Consider the following 17,045-nt stretch of genomic DNA (forward strand, 5'->3'; position numbering starts at 1 on the left):
CTTCTTTAAGTAGATAAACAATTCAATTCATGCTAATCTTTTATTACATTTTTTTCAGAATTCAGCATCATTTTTCATCAGGTTCATTGTGCAAGCCAGCATATGTTAGTTACAGAAACAGAAATACATATTATATAGTATTTATATATATACAACTATTTTATGAACGTAACTAAACTTTATTAATTTGAGTCATTTTCTCGACGAGAATACAATTTCAAATAGCTGTTAGCCAGAGAACAAATTTTACCAGTTTAGGTCTATCTTATACATTATAAAGTTTTAAAGTTTTTAAGTAGATAAATATCACCTAAACTTACAACACTACTATTTTACTTTTAAAGTAAGAAATGTTTTAATTTTCTTCAGAGGACATTGTATAAACCCCAGCGGAATCTCTTAAAGTATTCAGCCAAATTTTTCAATTGGGCCTAACGCTTAATATATACACTGGTATGTGTAAGTTTAAGAAACAGAAATACATTAGGATTAAGTATAATAACTGAAAATATATGTATGTGTGTATATTAAGTGTAACCGTAATTTTAATTTGAGGGAAACCTCTTAAGTTGAACACATATTCATGCTGAGGTACTCATTGCCATTTTTCAATCAGGTTTATGAATGTGTATACTAGCATGTGTAAAAATTGTATAATAACAGTGTTTGAGTATAAAGATAAATATATGTATTTTATTTGTACTACTGTTATTTGACTTGAGGGGAACCTCAGGAGTTAAACACACCGACTGATGCCATGATTGATTGATTCCAGTGTTGGGCGACATTGAGCACATGCGTATATGCAACCACTGGTGAACGGCACTGTTGTGAGTGGATGAACAGCCCGAGGGCACGTAACATCTGGGCGGGGCAGCTGGGCCAGCGGCTCTGTGTGTAACCCTATGGTGTAAACACCGGGTTTCATCCGGGGCAGGAGGGGACGAGGCTCTCTGCCCGATCACAGCGGCTCAGCTCGGCTCAGATGCGCAGCGGCCCGACGCAACAGCAGCAGCAGCAGGAGCGGAGGAGAAGAAGAAGGAGGAGGAGGAGGTCTGGAGCCTGCTGGTGAATTACAATTGGGATACGGAGCTCCAAGGAACCAGAGGGGTGTTTTACCACCGCACGGTTCAGTCATTAATCGGTGTCTTCTCTGGGATGGTTTCCTCCGGTGATGATTTTTCTCGGCTTGGTTTTGCCACAGAGGACCGCGGAGACCTCGGAAGGCATCGGTCATGCTCCCCGGTAAGAGAGGGGGGGATTCTGTTCCAAGATGTCCTTCTGCTCCTGACTGGGTGTAGTGATGGACACAACCTGCTGTATCTGTCTTTATAGCTCGGGCCCGTGTTTGACTCACCGACGCGCTATTTGCTTCTGTATTAATGATTTTATTTATAACGTTAAAAAACCCGAGGTCGCACCGTGTCAGCGGGCGATACACCTGCGACATGTTAGCTTAAATGCTCCGGTTAACGAGCCCGGTGAGGGTTCGATTCCGAGCCGGTGCTGCGGATGAGGGATGGCCGCGGCTGCAGCCTCGCGCGCCGGGGTTTAACGTGGGAACGTAAATACAGTCATCTCTCCATCGGGCTTCTATTGTTTCCCTGCGCCTGTAAACACGAGCGTGTTGTTTGTAGTGGCATGTTCATTTAGAGAGCAGCACATACCACAGGGCTGCAGCTGTAAACTACTGAATAACCGTGTCGTGCTTTTTTTCCTCTCCGGGAACACACAACTTCTTCTCCCTGTTGCTGCAATGTTATGGAGCAGATGAAGCAGGAGCATGTTGCTGCTGCTGCTGCTGGGCCCTATCGATTTCACTGCTCTCCTTTCTACAATCTGCTCGTTCTCATGCAGCTCTGCCAACCCTCCTGTTATTAACAGATTCCTGAACTCGGATGTCTGTCTGTGGATGTGAGGGGAGAACCCCCCCTCATCCAAATGTGATGTTTGGGTCAGTCAGGCCCTTCAGGGTGATTCCTTGCTAATCCTCCTTTTGGCTGTGTCTGGGAAACACCTCTCTGTTTTTCAGGGGAGCACTTTCCTTTTTATTTTCTGGCTCCCAAGCGTTTTGTGAAAGTGCTGATTGCTCCTATTTTAGGGTTCTTGTATTTACAGGGCGCTTTGAATTCATGGACCATTAGGCCATTTGCAAAGAGGCCCGGTTTAGCTGCTTTATTGCAGGGGGGGAAGCCAAGAGACCATTCATGCTCTGTTTCATCTTGATCAGGGGGATTTTGACACATGTTGGTGTTTGTTTTCACTCCCCTCGCTCTCTGTTTGCTGTGGTCTTTAAATTGGCAGCATGACACTTCTCTCCTCTGTGAAGAGCTCCCTGTGGTTTTCATGCTGCTTTCGGTGTTGAGATACAGTCAAACACTATCAAATTGGACCATGATCTAGATTGGTTCAAACACAAGGGTATTCATTTTTTCCCACTTAGTTACATCGAGAAGACACCGCTCCTTTTTATGATGCCCTTAAGACATGGACTGACATGATTTGAGCATCCACTTCAGTAGTAGCTGACTTAAATAAAAAAAGTATGGTCAGGGTGTGTGTCACACACTCGCCTCTGGGTCCAGACCTCTACCTGGACATTTGGACATGGATTTAAAGCGAAAATGTGCTTTCGACTCAATCTAATGTGTCCTGGGGTTTGGTGTGGGAGCTCAGGGAATCCAGTCCCTGACTCTGTGATGAGTTAAAAATACACCATGAGAGCAGTTGTGACATGGATAAGGGAGAGAACTCACACACATTTCCTCAGCTAGAGAGAACTTGAAGGGCACAAAAGAATCAGATTAGGCTGTAACACATGTATAATAATAACTGTAACTGCCTGGCTGTGGCTGCACATCAGAAGCAGCTCTGAACTCCCCCCAAAACCAACAAAGCGGATTACAGCCACAGTGGAACATGAAAACGAATCTGGAATACATAGAGAAATCCCTCCAGGTGTTACAGAGCAAAGGGAAAATGTAAAGGAATAATCCCCTCAGACGTTAGAGCTGCATTCCTTTCTTTATTACTCCCCCCACCTCAGCTTAGCCGAATCCAGGTGGATAGCAATCACCGGGATTGCTTTGTTTCACCCCTGATACTTGTGTGAAATGGGCAAAGGTGAGCGTCAAGGCCAGGGAGGAGAAGCGGTGAGCCGCACGATTGGCCCGTCCGAGCTTAAACTGACCTGCTGTGTGCCGATAAGCGTGTTATAAATCAGTATTTCACGGATATAGAAGGTACATGAAGAGACCACATTAAAGTGGGGGTGGGGTCACCTGTCCTGCTATAAGCCCTCCACAGTTCTTTGGTCAGGGTTGGTCAGATGGAGGTAGTTCAGTGGAAAATCCTCTTCCTGGAATCATCTGTAACTGATGTGGACTGATCTCTTTTTCAGTTGGGACCTCCTTTTTCCCCTTTGGATTGAAAACATTTGGGTGTTGGCCTGTCTATTTCTGATCCTCACCACATCTTACAGAGTGTGTGTGTGTGTGTGTGGGAAACATCCTTGAAGTTTGATGCTGAATGGCAATTAGAGCCTGCAGATAAAGGTCACATCACTGTTCTCTTACAAAAGCACAAAGCAAGGGTCAGAGTTCAGATGCATCAGGAATAACCACCGGAAAGCGTCATCATCGGTGAAGGAGTTGTAACGGCCGAGGTTGAGACATGTGGTATGAAATATTAAAGAAGCCCAGTCTGTCTCACTATTGGCCTAGTTGTGGCTCGTTTCAGGGCCTTTCACTCTCGTCCAACGGGAGCTTTGTCGTGTTCACCCTGCTCTGGTTACCATGTGTAAGTTTACAACAGCAGCTGTGTCAACGACAACAGTCAACAGGAGGGCTGCCGGCCTCACCTGTCTGTGCTGAGTTGATATTTCAGCTGCTCTTACATCTCGGCTGCTCTGTTCCGCCTGTCGAACGAGACTCAACAAATTGTGCATCCATTGTCATTATCAGCGGAACTGAGGCTTGTGCGTCAGGCTTTACTGCAACATATTAAGGCGCACTCAGTTTAAAGTCATGTATTTTATTTTTTAGAATCAGTTATATAAACCCAGCAGACAACAGCAGCCTGTTCCTGCGACTCTTGGGCCAGATAAAAGCCGACAGCTCAAGAGAGTGAATCTCCTTTAAGAGCTACAAGCCTTCCTGTTTATCGCGGGGTGAGAAAACGCTTGCCTGTAGCAGTTTAGCTTCCCTATGAATGTTGTGATCTAATATGTATGACTTCGAAGCTGCAGAGGGAGAAGTGCGTTTCCTTGTGTGGACACGGTTTGGACCTATAGCTTACAGGCCTCAGTGTTTAGCCCGCCGGACTTGAATATCAAACCCCTCGCTGATTTGCATTCTGTGATGCATGCTGCACAGGGGCAGCTCACTCTCATCGCAAAGCTCATGTTTTAATCAGCACGCCTCCCTCAGTGGTATCTATACCCCCATCCAGAGCCGGTGCCTCATCCCCTCCACACATGCTATGTCAACATGTGTTTGATGATTGTGGTGCGGTCATATTTCTTATTCTCCTCTGATCCTTCCTTTAATGCTGTTCTTTGTGACTGTTTATCTGGGTCTTCTTGGTCCTAGCCATCTCTCCCGCAGCCTTCTCTCTGGAATGCGATGCGTTGTTATACCTGTACCTCGGCGCACATCTGCACACCAGATGTTAAAGAAGTTAGCGCTTGACTTCAATCAGCCAGACCACCGATCATATCAGGTGTGTTATTGGTTAGGCTCAGGGGTTGGAGGGCGACCTGTTGCAGCTGGTTGATTCTCATTCTTCCTCTTGCCCTTGTCATTCATGAAAGCCGTGCTTGAGGTTGTGTTAACGTGGGAGAGCTTCTTTTTTTTGTTGTTGATATATTTGGTGTGTTTCTCTTACTACTGCGATGTTTTTATTCTGCCCTTTACTGAAATAAAAACATCTAGTTAGATTGTGGCTTGAATGGAGATGTCTTTCTCGTTGTCTTTGCTTTTCTTCAGCTTTCTTTGTACAGGTGGCAGCATTTCTGTTTTAGCCATTTTGGTTATTTCTCTGATAAGTTTTATTGCTAACTACATTCTTGATATTCCTAAATTCCGATATATTAGCCTCTGGGGGCAATGGCCAATATTTTGGGGCTTCAGGTGTAGAGAGCGCATCTAGGCCAAGACTCTTCTCTTCACCGTACACTGTCTACAGTCTCATTAGTCTATACAATTCTTCACAAATCACAAATAGCAACACTTTTTTAAATGCATTTAAGGCCCAGGTGGCATGTTGACTAATCTCTATACGGCTATCTGCACATGAATGCAGATCAATTAAAGGGCTAATGCACCTCGGTCAATGTATTCCACCTCTTAGACCCTTCACACGGACTGTTTACCTGCAGCCAACCAAAGTCTGCTCAAATGTGATAGCTCAAACTAGAAAAAGAAACCAGATGGCTTCTAGCCCCAAAATCTTATATATAATACAGTATCAGTTTTAAGTGCAGCTCACACTGTCTGTGTGATCGAACTGCTAGTAAACCATTGCACTTGTGCTGGCAGAAATAGAATCAAGGTTCAGGAAGTGTTAAATGTGATAATGCTGCTGCTCTTTGGAGAGCAGTGTGTCAACTCTGTGATACAAGAAATCTGACATGTTGCATTTAGACGCCACTGGTGTCTGTTGCTGCGTAAAAAAAGTAACAAGAAGAGACTTCGTTGATTAACACCTTCTAAAATTGGTTTCCATGCTATGTCTTCCTGTTAACGTTTGCTAATATGAGCATCATTTCTCTACAGGTCAAAACCACAGAGTGTATTGAAGTGGACAAAATTGACTAATTTCATTGTTCATTTAGAAGAAGAAGAATTGAATTACCTTTAAAATACGGTTATATCAGTTATAACAGCAAAAATGAAGCATTTTTCAGGACTGAAGGATAAGAGTTGTTTGATTTAAAGTGAAATAAAGGACACATGTTTTACTAAGTGAAAAGGATCATACCAAGTTTCTATGCAAATCCATGGTAACTGGACAAAGCTGTTCTTAAGAGGCATGGCAGCCTTTTGGCTTCTGGATTGAGCTCTCTAGTGACGGTCCAGTAGAATACCAAATGTCTCTGTCTGTCTTCTTTACTGCTCTCTCTGGGGGGGGGGGGGGGGGGTATCACCCCTCTGCTCAAGTGAGCACAACAGACATGACACTGCATGTTCACTCCCTGGAGAAAGTCCTTCTTAGTACATTAGATTAAGTTGAAATCAGATAATCACGGCCTGAGTTTTGTATAACAAGATTCATGTTTTGTCTGAGAGCAGTCATAACTCCGCCATTTGTTTGTGTGAAAGGCTCTCACTTGTCGGTCAGTGGGAGGTCAAGCATGCTGGAGGTTTTCACACGTACAGGAGCAAACAGTAGCTTCTGGTTCAGTTCCAGGACAGGGGCCAACGCAAACTCCATGGAAGTATTTCAAGTATGTCCTCGAACAAAGTGAGCCCCTTTCTTTATGATGTTTGACGGAGGAAAACAGAACACTATGTCGTACTCACCCCAAAAAGCAGAAAGCTGGTCAGTCGTGAGGGGAGCTTTGAGACAGCTGCTGAGACTAACGGGACAGATAAACGTTTTTAGGTCTTTGGATGGTAATTTTGATTCAGCCCCTGAGGCCTTCCGTCTAGATTAGTTGAACAGAGTCAATTTAGGATTTTCTCGACTGGCAAAGAGACAGCAAGATGCTTGTTTATGGCAGCGATTTGTGAGCAGCGTTGAGTGAGAGGCTTTTGGCAGAAAAACGCTATCGCTATTTTTAGATGTCAATTCTCTATTGGGTATCATGGAAGATGCTTTGTTTGTAATGACTCTCCATTATGTGGGTAAAAGTGCATATAAATCATTGCTTAAATTCAGTTCTCCGCAACAGTTATTCGTTTTCCGTTCTCTTTTAGCGGACATGAACAGATATGTAACTATAACATACAGAAATGTGCCAACACTATATAAAATACCTTTCATGTAAACCTTGATGTTTACGACACCAACAAACCGGAAACTCCCTTGAAAGTTGCGTTTATATATTGCCCCTGTTATTTATTCCATCAATGTGTGTCTGGCTCTGCGCCTCTGGCTCCCTCTTTTTTTGGAGTCGTAACTGAGCTATTGAGACATAAAGTGCCTTTCCGTATCTCTCCATAATTTTATAGTTACTTATCTTGTCTCATTCGACATTCTCTGTGCAAATTAATTGGTTTGCCAATTTCCTCTTAGAGGTCATTTTAGATTACTGCTTTTTCTGTGTTTACAATTCTTTAATGTTTTTGTTGGGTTTCTGCTATGTTCTGTGCCATATTACCGTGCTGCATGTCCTCCCTTCTGACACCCCTGCTGATCTGCAATCACTTTACACGTTAACATTAAACACCATCACTAATCAGAAGTTATTAGGACATGTACAGGACCTGATGTTTACTTTGTGTTTGTTTGATTTGAGTTCATGAGACACCTATTTAAACACATTGTAAACAAGTCCAACATCTTGTGCACACGCAGTTCATACACAACTCGAGACGTAAAGTGAACGATCCGGATTCATGTCACACTATTATCAAGCTAATCTCTTTTTTGTATCTGTTTGAAGGATCTGTCTCTAGATTCCTGAGCTGAGCTGCACTGGATCCTCCCGATGCTACCTGGCGTAATCAGATCCAGGAGACACCCATGTTTATCTACTATTGACTTCTCGGAAATGCTACTGACTCTCCACCTAAAGTCAACACATGGCTGAAACTGCAAGGTTAGAGAGTATACAGCACTTAACAATGGCTATGTGTATATATATATATATATATATATGTATTTTGATGATGCATCTCAGCTGCAGTTAAAACTTAATTTCCTTCTCATCAGGTGAGGGTGTGGTTGGGAGCGTGAGTTCTCAGAATTACATCACATGGAGGTCAAAGGACATCGGATCACATCGATGGGTTTAGGGGCTCCTGGTGAGTATAAAGAAGCGCACCTTCGTGTCTGGACAAGCCTGAAGCGGTCTGGCCAACCTCTAAGATTGTGTTTTTTTCTGACAGTTCAACAGAAGGAACGTGTTTTCCTCAAGGGAACAGCCAGCTGAAAAAACAGCTGTTATGTGTGAAGGCCCTTTGTTCCCACACTGTCACCACAGCTGTCGGATAATCTTATCAGAGCACTGAATTACTGTGAACAGACACCGTACTGTTTGAAACAGGCCTAATAAGACTGTTTAAGTCAGTAAAGTTTCTTAGTTTGATTCCTTGAAGTCTCAATTCCAGCCAATAGGACAAAAATATTTAGTGTCTAGTTGTTAAAGGACATGCCTGGTATTTTTCTAAAAATTCCTCATAGTCAACAAATTCCATGAGAACACAAAAACAGGGTTGGTCCATCTCTCAAAATGCTCCCTACCCTGCCAGTGGTTCTTAGTGAAGAAGTGAATCGTTGAAGATGGGTCAAATATAACTATACATTTGAACTTTGAAACAAAGTCTTAAAACATCTGTACAATGTGCTTCTAGTGGACTTTTCCTAAACAGAATTTGTGAAGTATTTGGGATACATAGAGCAGCAGGACTGTGTGTGTCAGACTAACTCAAAATAATCTATAGTTTATTGTTCAAGGTAAAGAAGTAACATGTCACTCACTGCAGTTGTCGGGCTCCTTGATATGTTTTTAGTATGTTTCCTGACAACAGACATGGGATGTGTTGACAATAAATAATAGAGACGATTTCCACCCACATCCCGTGATTCCTCTAATTCTTTCTGGTGTGTTTCTGTGATGTGTAGATGTTCAAGGCAGCCAGGACAACAAGCTGCAGGCTGAGAGGATCTCAGCTCTGCAAGAGAGAAAACAGGCCCTGGAGGCTCTGCTCAACAGCAGAGTGGGAGAGCTCAAACATGTCTGTCTGCAGGAAGCAGTAAGTAGCTTTATCTTCATGAACGAATCATACGTGGTTTGGGATACAATGTTCTTTCTCTGTAAAACTTTTTTTTGTGTTCATTTGTGTTTTGGTGAAGATTGATTGTATTAAAGTTGGTTATATCGTATTTTATTTTACTCACAACTTGCTGAGAATCTGTGAGGTCTTGCTTCTCACCTAAAATGAAACACATATTTATAATTACTTGACAGCTCCAGAGAACTTGTCAGTGCATGTTAATGAAGCCACAGCAGCGTCACAGCTTTTTAACACATCCCTGTGCTTTCAGATTCATGTATTGTACACCACTCTCTCTTTGTGTGTTTTATTCTTTTATCCACAATCTGTTATTATACTTATATTTGCATCACCATCCAGAATTATTCATCTATTAAGATGATAGAGAAATATAGCTTGTGTGCACAGGAACCTCTGTGGTATGAGTCTTTCAGCAATTTTCCAGATCAACACCCTTGTAGATAAAAGAGTGTAAAGCTGTGAACACAATTATCATGTTGTCAGTGTATCTAATCTTGAAACTCTACTCATCTGCAGGTGTTAATCTGTTTTTACTTTTTATTATCATAGCAATAGTTATAATAAAGATTTCAATGCATTTGACTATTTAAAGGTCTTTAATGAACCTTCCGGTAATCTGTGAAGTTTTTATGTAAAACCTCTTAGCTCACATAGAAGGATAATGAATGTCCTCTATAGGAGCTGACTGGAAAGTTGCCACGTACTTTCCCCCTGGAGACTGGAGAGAAACCCCCGCTGGTGCAGCGCAGAGCTGGCCCGGGGCCCAACACCAAGGCAGAGGTAAGTCAACATCTTGAATATCAATTGTGTTTAGGCAGCAGCTGTACTGTTGTGTATACTTGTGGTCTAACACGGTTGGCTGTCCCTGGCTGCAGGATGAGGCGGCCCAAAGAAAGCAGATGAAAGCCATCTTCACTGGTGCTCTCTACAGACACTCGGAATCAGACAGAAATGTCCCAAATAGCAAGAGGACAGTTCACCGAGGGTGTCACACAGGTATAATTACACGGCAACACTTAGAATGAACATATCAGGGATAAGAGAATCCAAACCAATCCACATTGTTGTTAACACAATGACCTTTGCACTTAGGCTCGGCAAAGGTATCAAATATCCTGCGGCATTGTCTTTGACCTGAATGGTTATTGTCTTTCAGAGGACACAGTGATGTCAGAGAGTACAAGCTCCATGTCAGATTCAACCTCCCATGACAATGGTGAGTCATTTTACACCAAAATTAGTGGATATAAAGGATATTGACTCCTTTCCCTTTCCCATTGCCAGTGAAGGAGTTTATCTTTCTGCTTTTTCCCCTTGTGTCATATTCAACGTCACAAACGCACCCAAAACCGAGAAGCTTTCTTACCATGCGGTTCACCTGGGTGTCTCACTTTCATCTCTGCACATTGTACTTCTGTGTCTCTTGACCAATTAGTGAAAGCTGATTGAATCCATTCCCATTGCATTCCAAAGCATGACGTTAACAGTTGCTAGTGGGTCTTTTGACCAGTGGAAAAGGGACCCCTGGTGGATACTCTGTTGTATTTCCATATTCAGTATAGTCAGTTTTATTCTTCTCACACTCTAAATACAAACATGCTTAGTAGGTGTGAAGCCAATTTTCACTTCTCTTGTTCAACACCAAATAAGACTAAGAAGTCACACTTCAGTTTCAAACCCAAAATAGCACACTTGGCTTCCTGTGCTTTTAATGTGGACGATATGTTTTTTTACGCTTGCGGGTGGGCTTCATTACAATAATTATTTCTTCTCCCCAAAAGAGTCTTCTCCCAGCGTGGCTACTGACCAGCGCTCTCTGTCTCAGCCCCGGCTCACTGTGGGCAGCCCTGACCACCGCATCAGCAGGAAACTGTCTCCCGTCGAGATTTACTATGAGATGAGGACACGTCGCAACTCTGTCACAAGCTCTGTCAGGTACTGGAAGTGACCCTGTGCTACAGGCTGTGCAGTTTGATCTGTTTGTACATATTCTTGTGCACACATGTTTTTTTTTTATATATGTGCGCTGAATCATGATCGCATCAATGTCCTCTTGTGTCGCTCCTCACAGCCCAACTCACTCTTTACCGAGAAGTGCATCTAACGTTGAAGGGAGAAGTGTTCCAGCGACTCCTCTTTTGGCGCGAACTGCTCCAATCAGTGTTCATGTCAGGTAATGTGTGATACGAGGCTGCTTTTGTCTGAGGCAGCACAACTACAGCTCCCTCCCACTGTGATAACTGTGCGTTGGAAAATGCTTAATGACTTTGTTTAATGCTGACACAGAGTCAGGGTTGTAACAATAATCAGTGGCATATGTGACTTTACCATCAAGGGCTAGAGCTCATTAAATTGAGCCCCTTAAGTCCTGTGAATTGCAGTTACATAGTTTTGTTTAACATTGCTTTCAATCTTTCTTTATCCATAGTCCTCAGAGTCTTCTACCAATATAAACTCTCGTTTGTACTCACATTTCTACCTTAGGTCGGATGCGTCAGGGGGTAATGGTTTGAAGCAGTGGTCTGGCAGCCTGGATGTGCCATACATGATTCCACTGGCACAGGAGGGCTCTTCTTCAGACCGCCGAAGCTGCCCGTACAGCTCCCGTGCCCGGCGCAGTAACAGCTCCGAGGCCCTGTTGGATAGGTCCAGCCTCCCTGATGACCCAGCACCCAGAAACGGGATGCCCCCCAGAGGAGGGCCTTACAAGAGCTCAGAGACACTGACTGATGGCAAGCTGCGACAGATTCACTTAGGCAGCCCTGAGAGACATGTGGACGGTTCTGTGGATCAGGCCAAACTGCGTCTCTCCATGGGCGGCAGAGGGGCAGGGGGAGGCTACAATGAGCTACTCATGGACTATATCTGGGGGAAACAGCAGCAATTGCAAGTGCAGCACCAGTTGTACCAGTCCACAGGCAGGATCTGGCAGGACGTACCCTCTCCTCGTTCCTCCACAGCAGTGGTTCCTCCCCATGCCAATGGTTTTTCTCATTCCCAGGTGCATCTCCCCAGCGCTGCACCTCCTTACAGCCCCATGGTCCTCAGAGGGTCACAAGCCGAGCTGCGCAGGGTCAAAGTCACCAGAACAAAATCCTGTGGACCTTTTATTCCTTTGCAGCAACATTCCCAGGATGGAATACTATTGTCAGCATATGAGTCTCCCCTTCCTGCCTCTGGCACCACCACATCCTCCATCCCAAACCTGCACCCTTACCAGACAGAGGTGTCTGGCCCTTCCTTCAGTCGCAGAGCCCCACAGTTCTCTCTCCCGACACCGGAAGACTCAACTAGAAGCCTGCATAAAGCCCTGGCTCTGGAAGGCCTGAGGGACTGGTACCTGAGGAACGCTCTTGGTTATCCCCCAGCTGCCTCAAAGGGCCATGAGACGGGTATCTCTCGCCTGTCCCACCCCCACCCGTTGGTGCACCAGGCTCAGTCTGTTCAAGGTGAAGCAGCCAACCTCAACAGGCCTCAGATTCCCCAGTCAGCCAGCTTCCACGGTATCCCAATGCATGGAAGGTCAGTAACTTTTCTTTCATCAGTCTGTGTGCTGCGTCTATAAAACATATATGTTTATTGATGGCAATAGTCTTGTGGTTTAGGAATGAGAGGGAACTTTTTCCTTCATTATTGTGCTATGTTTGCCTTTTAGCAACTACATTACAAAGCAGAAGAAATGTACTATCACTTAAAGAGATGAGCTTTTAGTTTTTTTTCAAGTAGAAACGGAAGATATGACCAAAAGTGTTATCAAGATAATCAGTTGATATCGATAATTATAACAATAAATGTCACATTAATTTGAAGAGTGATGTTTGCTTCTCAGTGAAGGCTGTGGTTCTAAACTTGTCTTTAAGAGCTTGCATAGGCATTATATCAACATATATTGAACCTTGTTTTTTTTGCTATTGATGAAAATGAGAGTGCAATTATTATTGATAGCTCTGGTTTCGAGAGACCTTTGTAGCTCAGCTTTAAGGGCTTTGTAAAATCTTTAACTAAAAATACTAACATGCATGTTTGGGAACACATTCACCCAATCTTTTTGTATCGCTGACATTGAATCATGTTTCTCTGTTAGTAAGAGTATTCTAGCAGAGGATGGTGCAACTACTCTTATCCCGTCCCCAACCAAGACATCCATCATTCCGACTTTTATAATGGTTGGGTTTTTATTTTTGTTTGCATTGGCTATTTTTATTTTGCATGATCAGCATTATCTCCTACCGCTAGCTGGCTAATACGAACTACGTGAATTTGGAATTGTTTACAGATCAAACAACCTCAGATACTACTCAAAGGCCTCCGGAAATTGTTTAAAGTGGCCCATGAGGAAAAGTCACGTCTACACATGTAAATGCGATTATGCATTAATGTTCCCTTAATTGTCAAGGATTTCTACTTTCTTCCTTAATTCCAAAGGCATTTAAAAAATTTACAAGCGAGCCCTTCTCTGAGCTGCGTCATAGTCTGACCATGATTCATGATTTTTATTTCATGAATATATTTTCTCACTGTGTTTTTACGCTTTACTGCTTGCCTCTCGTTTGTGGAGTGTTGTATTGATTTGTCTTGCCTCCCCAACAGGTCGATGGAGTTTTCTCTCTATCAGGAGACTCCTCAACAACAGATGCAAGAGGCGACCCCAAAGGAACCCATTGCAGACCCAGGCACCCTAGTCTGATGCAGCAGAACACACGCGCACACACGCACACACACGCACACACACAAGCACACACACACACACACACACACAAAGTACAGTATATCATGAGCAAAAACACTGTAGCCTCACACTCACTTACACAGACAAATTGATACAATGTGACCTCAATTGCAAAGCAAAACATGGCGACCTCAGCAGAAAGAGACTGTAGTAAATGACAAACTGTAGCTGCGCAGTATGAAAAAGCCTTGGCAAGTTCCCCGTCTTACAACTGATTCCACCAGTATGAAATTACACCCAGTGTCCTCATGCAGATGTACGCTGGTGTTACAGATTATCTACCAACACTATGGTTATGCTGTTCTACATATATCAACCTATCTGGTCCAACACAAGCAGTGAATCCTTCCTTATAAACCCTGAAAAGTCTCCTGAGATATACTTTTTTACAGAATATATACAGTCTAAATCACTATTTTGTATCTTCTGAGATATAAAGAACAGTTATATTAAAGAGGTAATTTATTTCTCATTAATCGTGTGATGTATAAAGATGTTATATGAGCTCACGTCATCTGCAAAACTATTAATACATGCCGGTGAATGTGTGTTTGCAAACCATACAAAACGCAAAAACCATACTTCAGTCCTCATCTGCTGTTACTTTCGTATTTTTTTTTCATGTTTGATAAATGAAACGGGCCATGAACTATAGCATAAGTGATGTAGCAGGACGGGAGTGCCTAAAAAGTTTTAATATCAAAACTAAACCTTTGTTAGAAAACTTTAAAGTGCTTTCTAATAATCTGAAATGCTAGCATTAAGCCTCTGTGATTAGCCTATCACAATGTGAGAGCAGTTCACGATGTCAGAGTGGGGGTGTTTGGAATGATGTCATATATTGTGATTTTTCTGGGTTTTTTTCTAGATTCAGCTCGATGCTTGCTGATAAATGTAGCTTTCTGTGCTAACCTTCCACCGAAAAGACAAATCTGACCAATTTCAGGAATAACCTGAGGGCTGTAATGAGACCTACTGTACGACAGTAGCACATGACTGTATGACGATGGTTTATTCATATCAAATTATATTTTTCTGCATTTACTTGTGGATGATTTGAGCGTCATACAGAGCACTTTATGAAAATCTTAAGCCTTAATTCCTTATGAAATTGTCCCCATGAGAGATGACTGGCAGTAGGAAGGTGAAGACAGGGTGAATAAAGGGGCTTGTGAGTTTTGTCAGCATCTGCTGAAGGTCTATTGGATTGTTAGTCTGTATATAGCGTGGATTGTACTGATGAGTTTCAAGCTGATATTTTATTCCCAAACTAACATTGTAATTTTAAAACTAACCCACAAAATACATATTTAATCACAATAACCTCCCCCTGTCCTTCCACCCCCAAGTGAGCACTATTTAATTGGTTGTAAAAAAGTGAGGTTGATGGTGTGGAGAGAATAGAACTGTTGCAGTATTGAATGACGGTGTGAGCAGGTCTCATACCAGTACATTTGTTTATGAGAGTTCATGCTTGCTGACTTTTGTATTTGTAATGATTTTGACTCATTTCATGTGTTTGTTTTTTGTGCTGTTTCCCAAAAAATATATTCACTATACCAATTAAAAAAAATCTGCGTAGTAGTCTTAAGGTCTTGGTAGCCTCATTGTAAAATTGAGAGAAATTGGTTCAAGAAACAAAATCGTCAAGGAAATCTTGATGTAAACAGAACGTACACGTTAAGTTTGTTTTTTCATGTTTAATGTACTTGATCATTGGACATTTAGGGCCCATTTGAATGTAGTTCTTAATGTGTATCATGTGTGGTGTTTTTTTACTGTTGCATTCACTGTAGCACAGCACAGAATGTGACCTGGTTTCTTCTGCTGCCCGATGTGTTCACATCCTCTCATTATCCAGATTCATAGAGCTTCTTCCAGCTGGTGAAAACCTGAAATCAAAGACCAAACTGCTGTGCACTGGGGGTCGTAGATGTATTTTTCATATAATGTACTCTGTAAGTTTAAAATAAATAATATAAATTTAGCTCTGAAGCAAATTTATCAAACTATACTATATTTAATAACATATAACATTTTGTAGCTATCTACTGTAGCTCTTCCTCATCAGTGCGGGAGTCGGTAATCTGTGTTTCAAACCATTTCATCAGCAGTGTGACGTGTCAATATTTGATTATTACGATTTTTTTTTAAAAGATACTTAAGTGCAGCTGTTTACTTTTTCACTCCTCTTTATAACTAGGCCTATGGAATATGACTAAATGGGTCTGTCCTATACTGTATGTATGAGATTCTGCATTCATTCTACTAAATAAAGTGTCATGTTGAAATCAACTCTTGTTTGTTTATCGTAAGTGAACGTGTGCTTTTTTCCACAGACCATTTTAAATGTATAAAATAACATTCTATTACATTTACTGTACTTTAGATTAATACATAAAATTTGAACTTAATAAAATAAATAAAAAGTATATTATTCATATAGGCTCTTACATAGGCTCATATATTTACACAATCCATCAATGTACGATAAAAGATACAAATGAAGGTGTTGATGGGATATGCTTGTGTGGAGGGGCTTAAGTTTTGTTAATTAAAGTAAAGTCCTTACAGTACTCCTTAAATTAAAACTGTTAAGTTTATTTATAATTTAAAATACACTTTAATAAATGTATAATATAATGTATATACTACAATGCTGCGACAAAATAACTTAATATTAGCTAAGATAAGATAAGATCAAATCAGATGTAAATAAAAATAAAATTATGAAGTTCATTATAAGTGAAGTTAAATAATAAAGTGTAAAAGGAGTAAATAGATAGTTCCATAGATGTACTTTACTGATCCCAATTTGGGTAATTATTGTATTACAACAGCTTGTCAAGGTCATTTCACAAAGAGCAAAGAAAAAAGGCTAAATACAGAACAAGTGCTGATATAAATAACAAGAGAAATGAGAATAAAATAAATATGTTGCATGATGGTAGTAAGTAATGATAATTGGAGTAAGTAATATGGAATATTGCTCATGATGTTGAACCGATGATGAAACAAACTGTAACTGTGTGCCCATCTGTGTGTGGTATTTATAATATCACAGCCATAATCCTGTTTAATGTGACCAGTACTCTTACATTAAGGTATGTGACCTGTAAAGTAGTTAAGTGCTCTTTAAAAAAAAATCTAGCATATAATCAAACGTTTTCAGGTCGTAGCTTCCTGTTGAAGGGTTTTGCAGCATTTTATATTAGAAAAGAAAAACACCTAATAAATGAAAATAATACTGCATAGTTTGGAGAATTACCTCCTCACCAGCTCCAGAATTGAGATGTTATCAGGAACACAGTTAACTACCAGCAGCAGCAGCCTGCTATTCCTGGAGATGACACACA

At 41.7% G+C, this 17,045-nt stretch overlaps 1 protein-coding gene across 1 annotated transcript; it reads left to right on the top strand.

Annotated features, from left to right (window-relative positions):
* Window positions 1-927: 927 nt before the first annotated feature.
* On the top strand, window positions 928-15,984 carry ccdc120b (coiled-coil domain containing 120b). Its single transcript, XM_053444901.1, has 11 exons — window positions 928-1,245; window positions 7,607-7,762; window positions 7,876-7,967; window positions 8,788-8,918; window positions 9,639-9,740; window positions 9,836-9,956; window positions 10,117-10,176; window positions 10,742-10,895; window positions 11,032-11,133; window positions 11,445-12,482; window positions 13,551-15,984. Exons 3-11 carry the CDS (start codon window positions 7,919-7,921, stop codon window positions 13,645-13,647), a joined length of 1,854 nt encoding a protein of 617 aa, XP_053300876.1. The 5' UTR covers window positions 928-1,245; window positions 7,607-7,762; window positions 7,876-7,918; the 3' UTR covers window positions 13,648-15,984.
* The last annotated feature ends 1,061 nt before the right edge of the window (window positions 15,985-17,045 follow it).

The sequence above is a fragment of the Pleuronectes platessa genome, chromosome 2 (assembly GCF_947347685.1).
Source record: "Pleuronectes platessa chromosome 2, fPlePla1.1, whole genome shotgun sequence".
NCBI classification, from domain to species: domain Eukaryota; kingdom Metazoa; phylum Chordata; class Actinopteri; order Pleuronectiformes; family Pleuronectidae; genus Pleuronectes; species Pleuronectes platessa.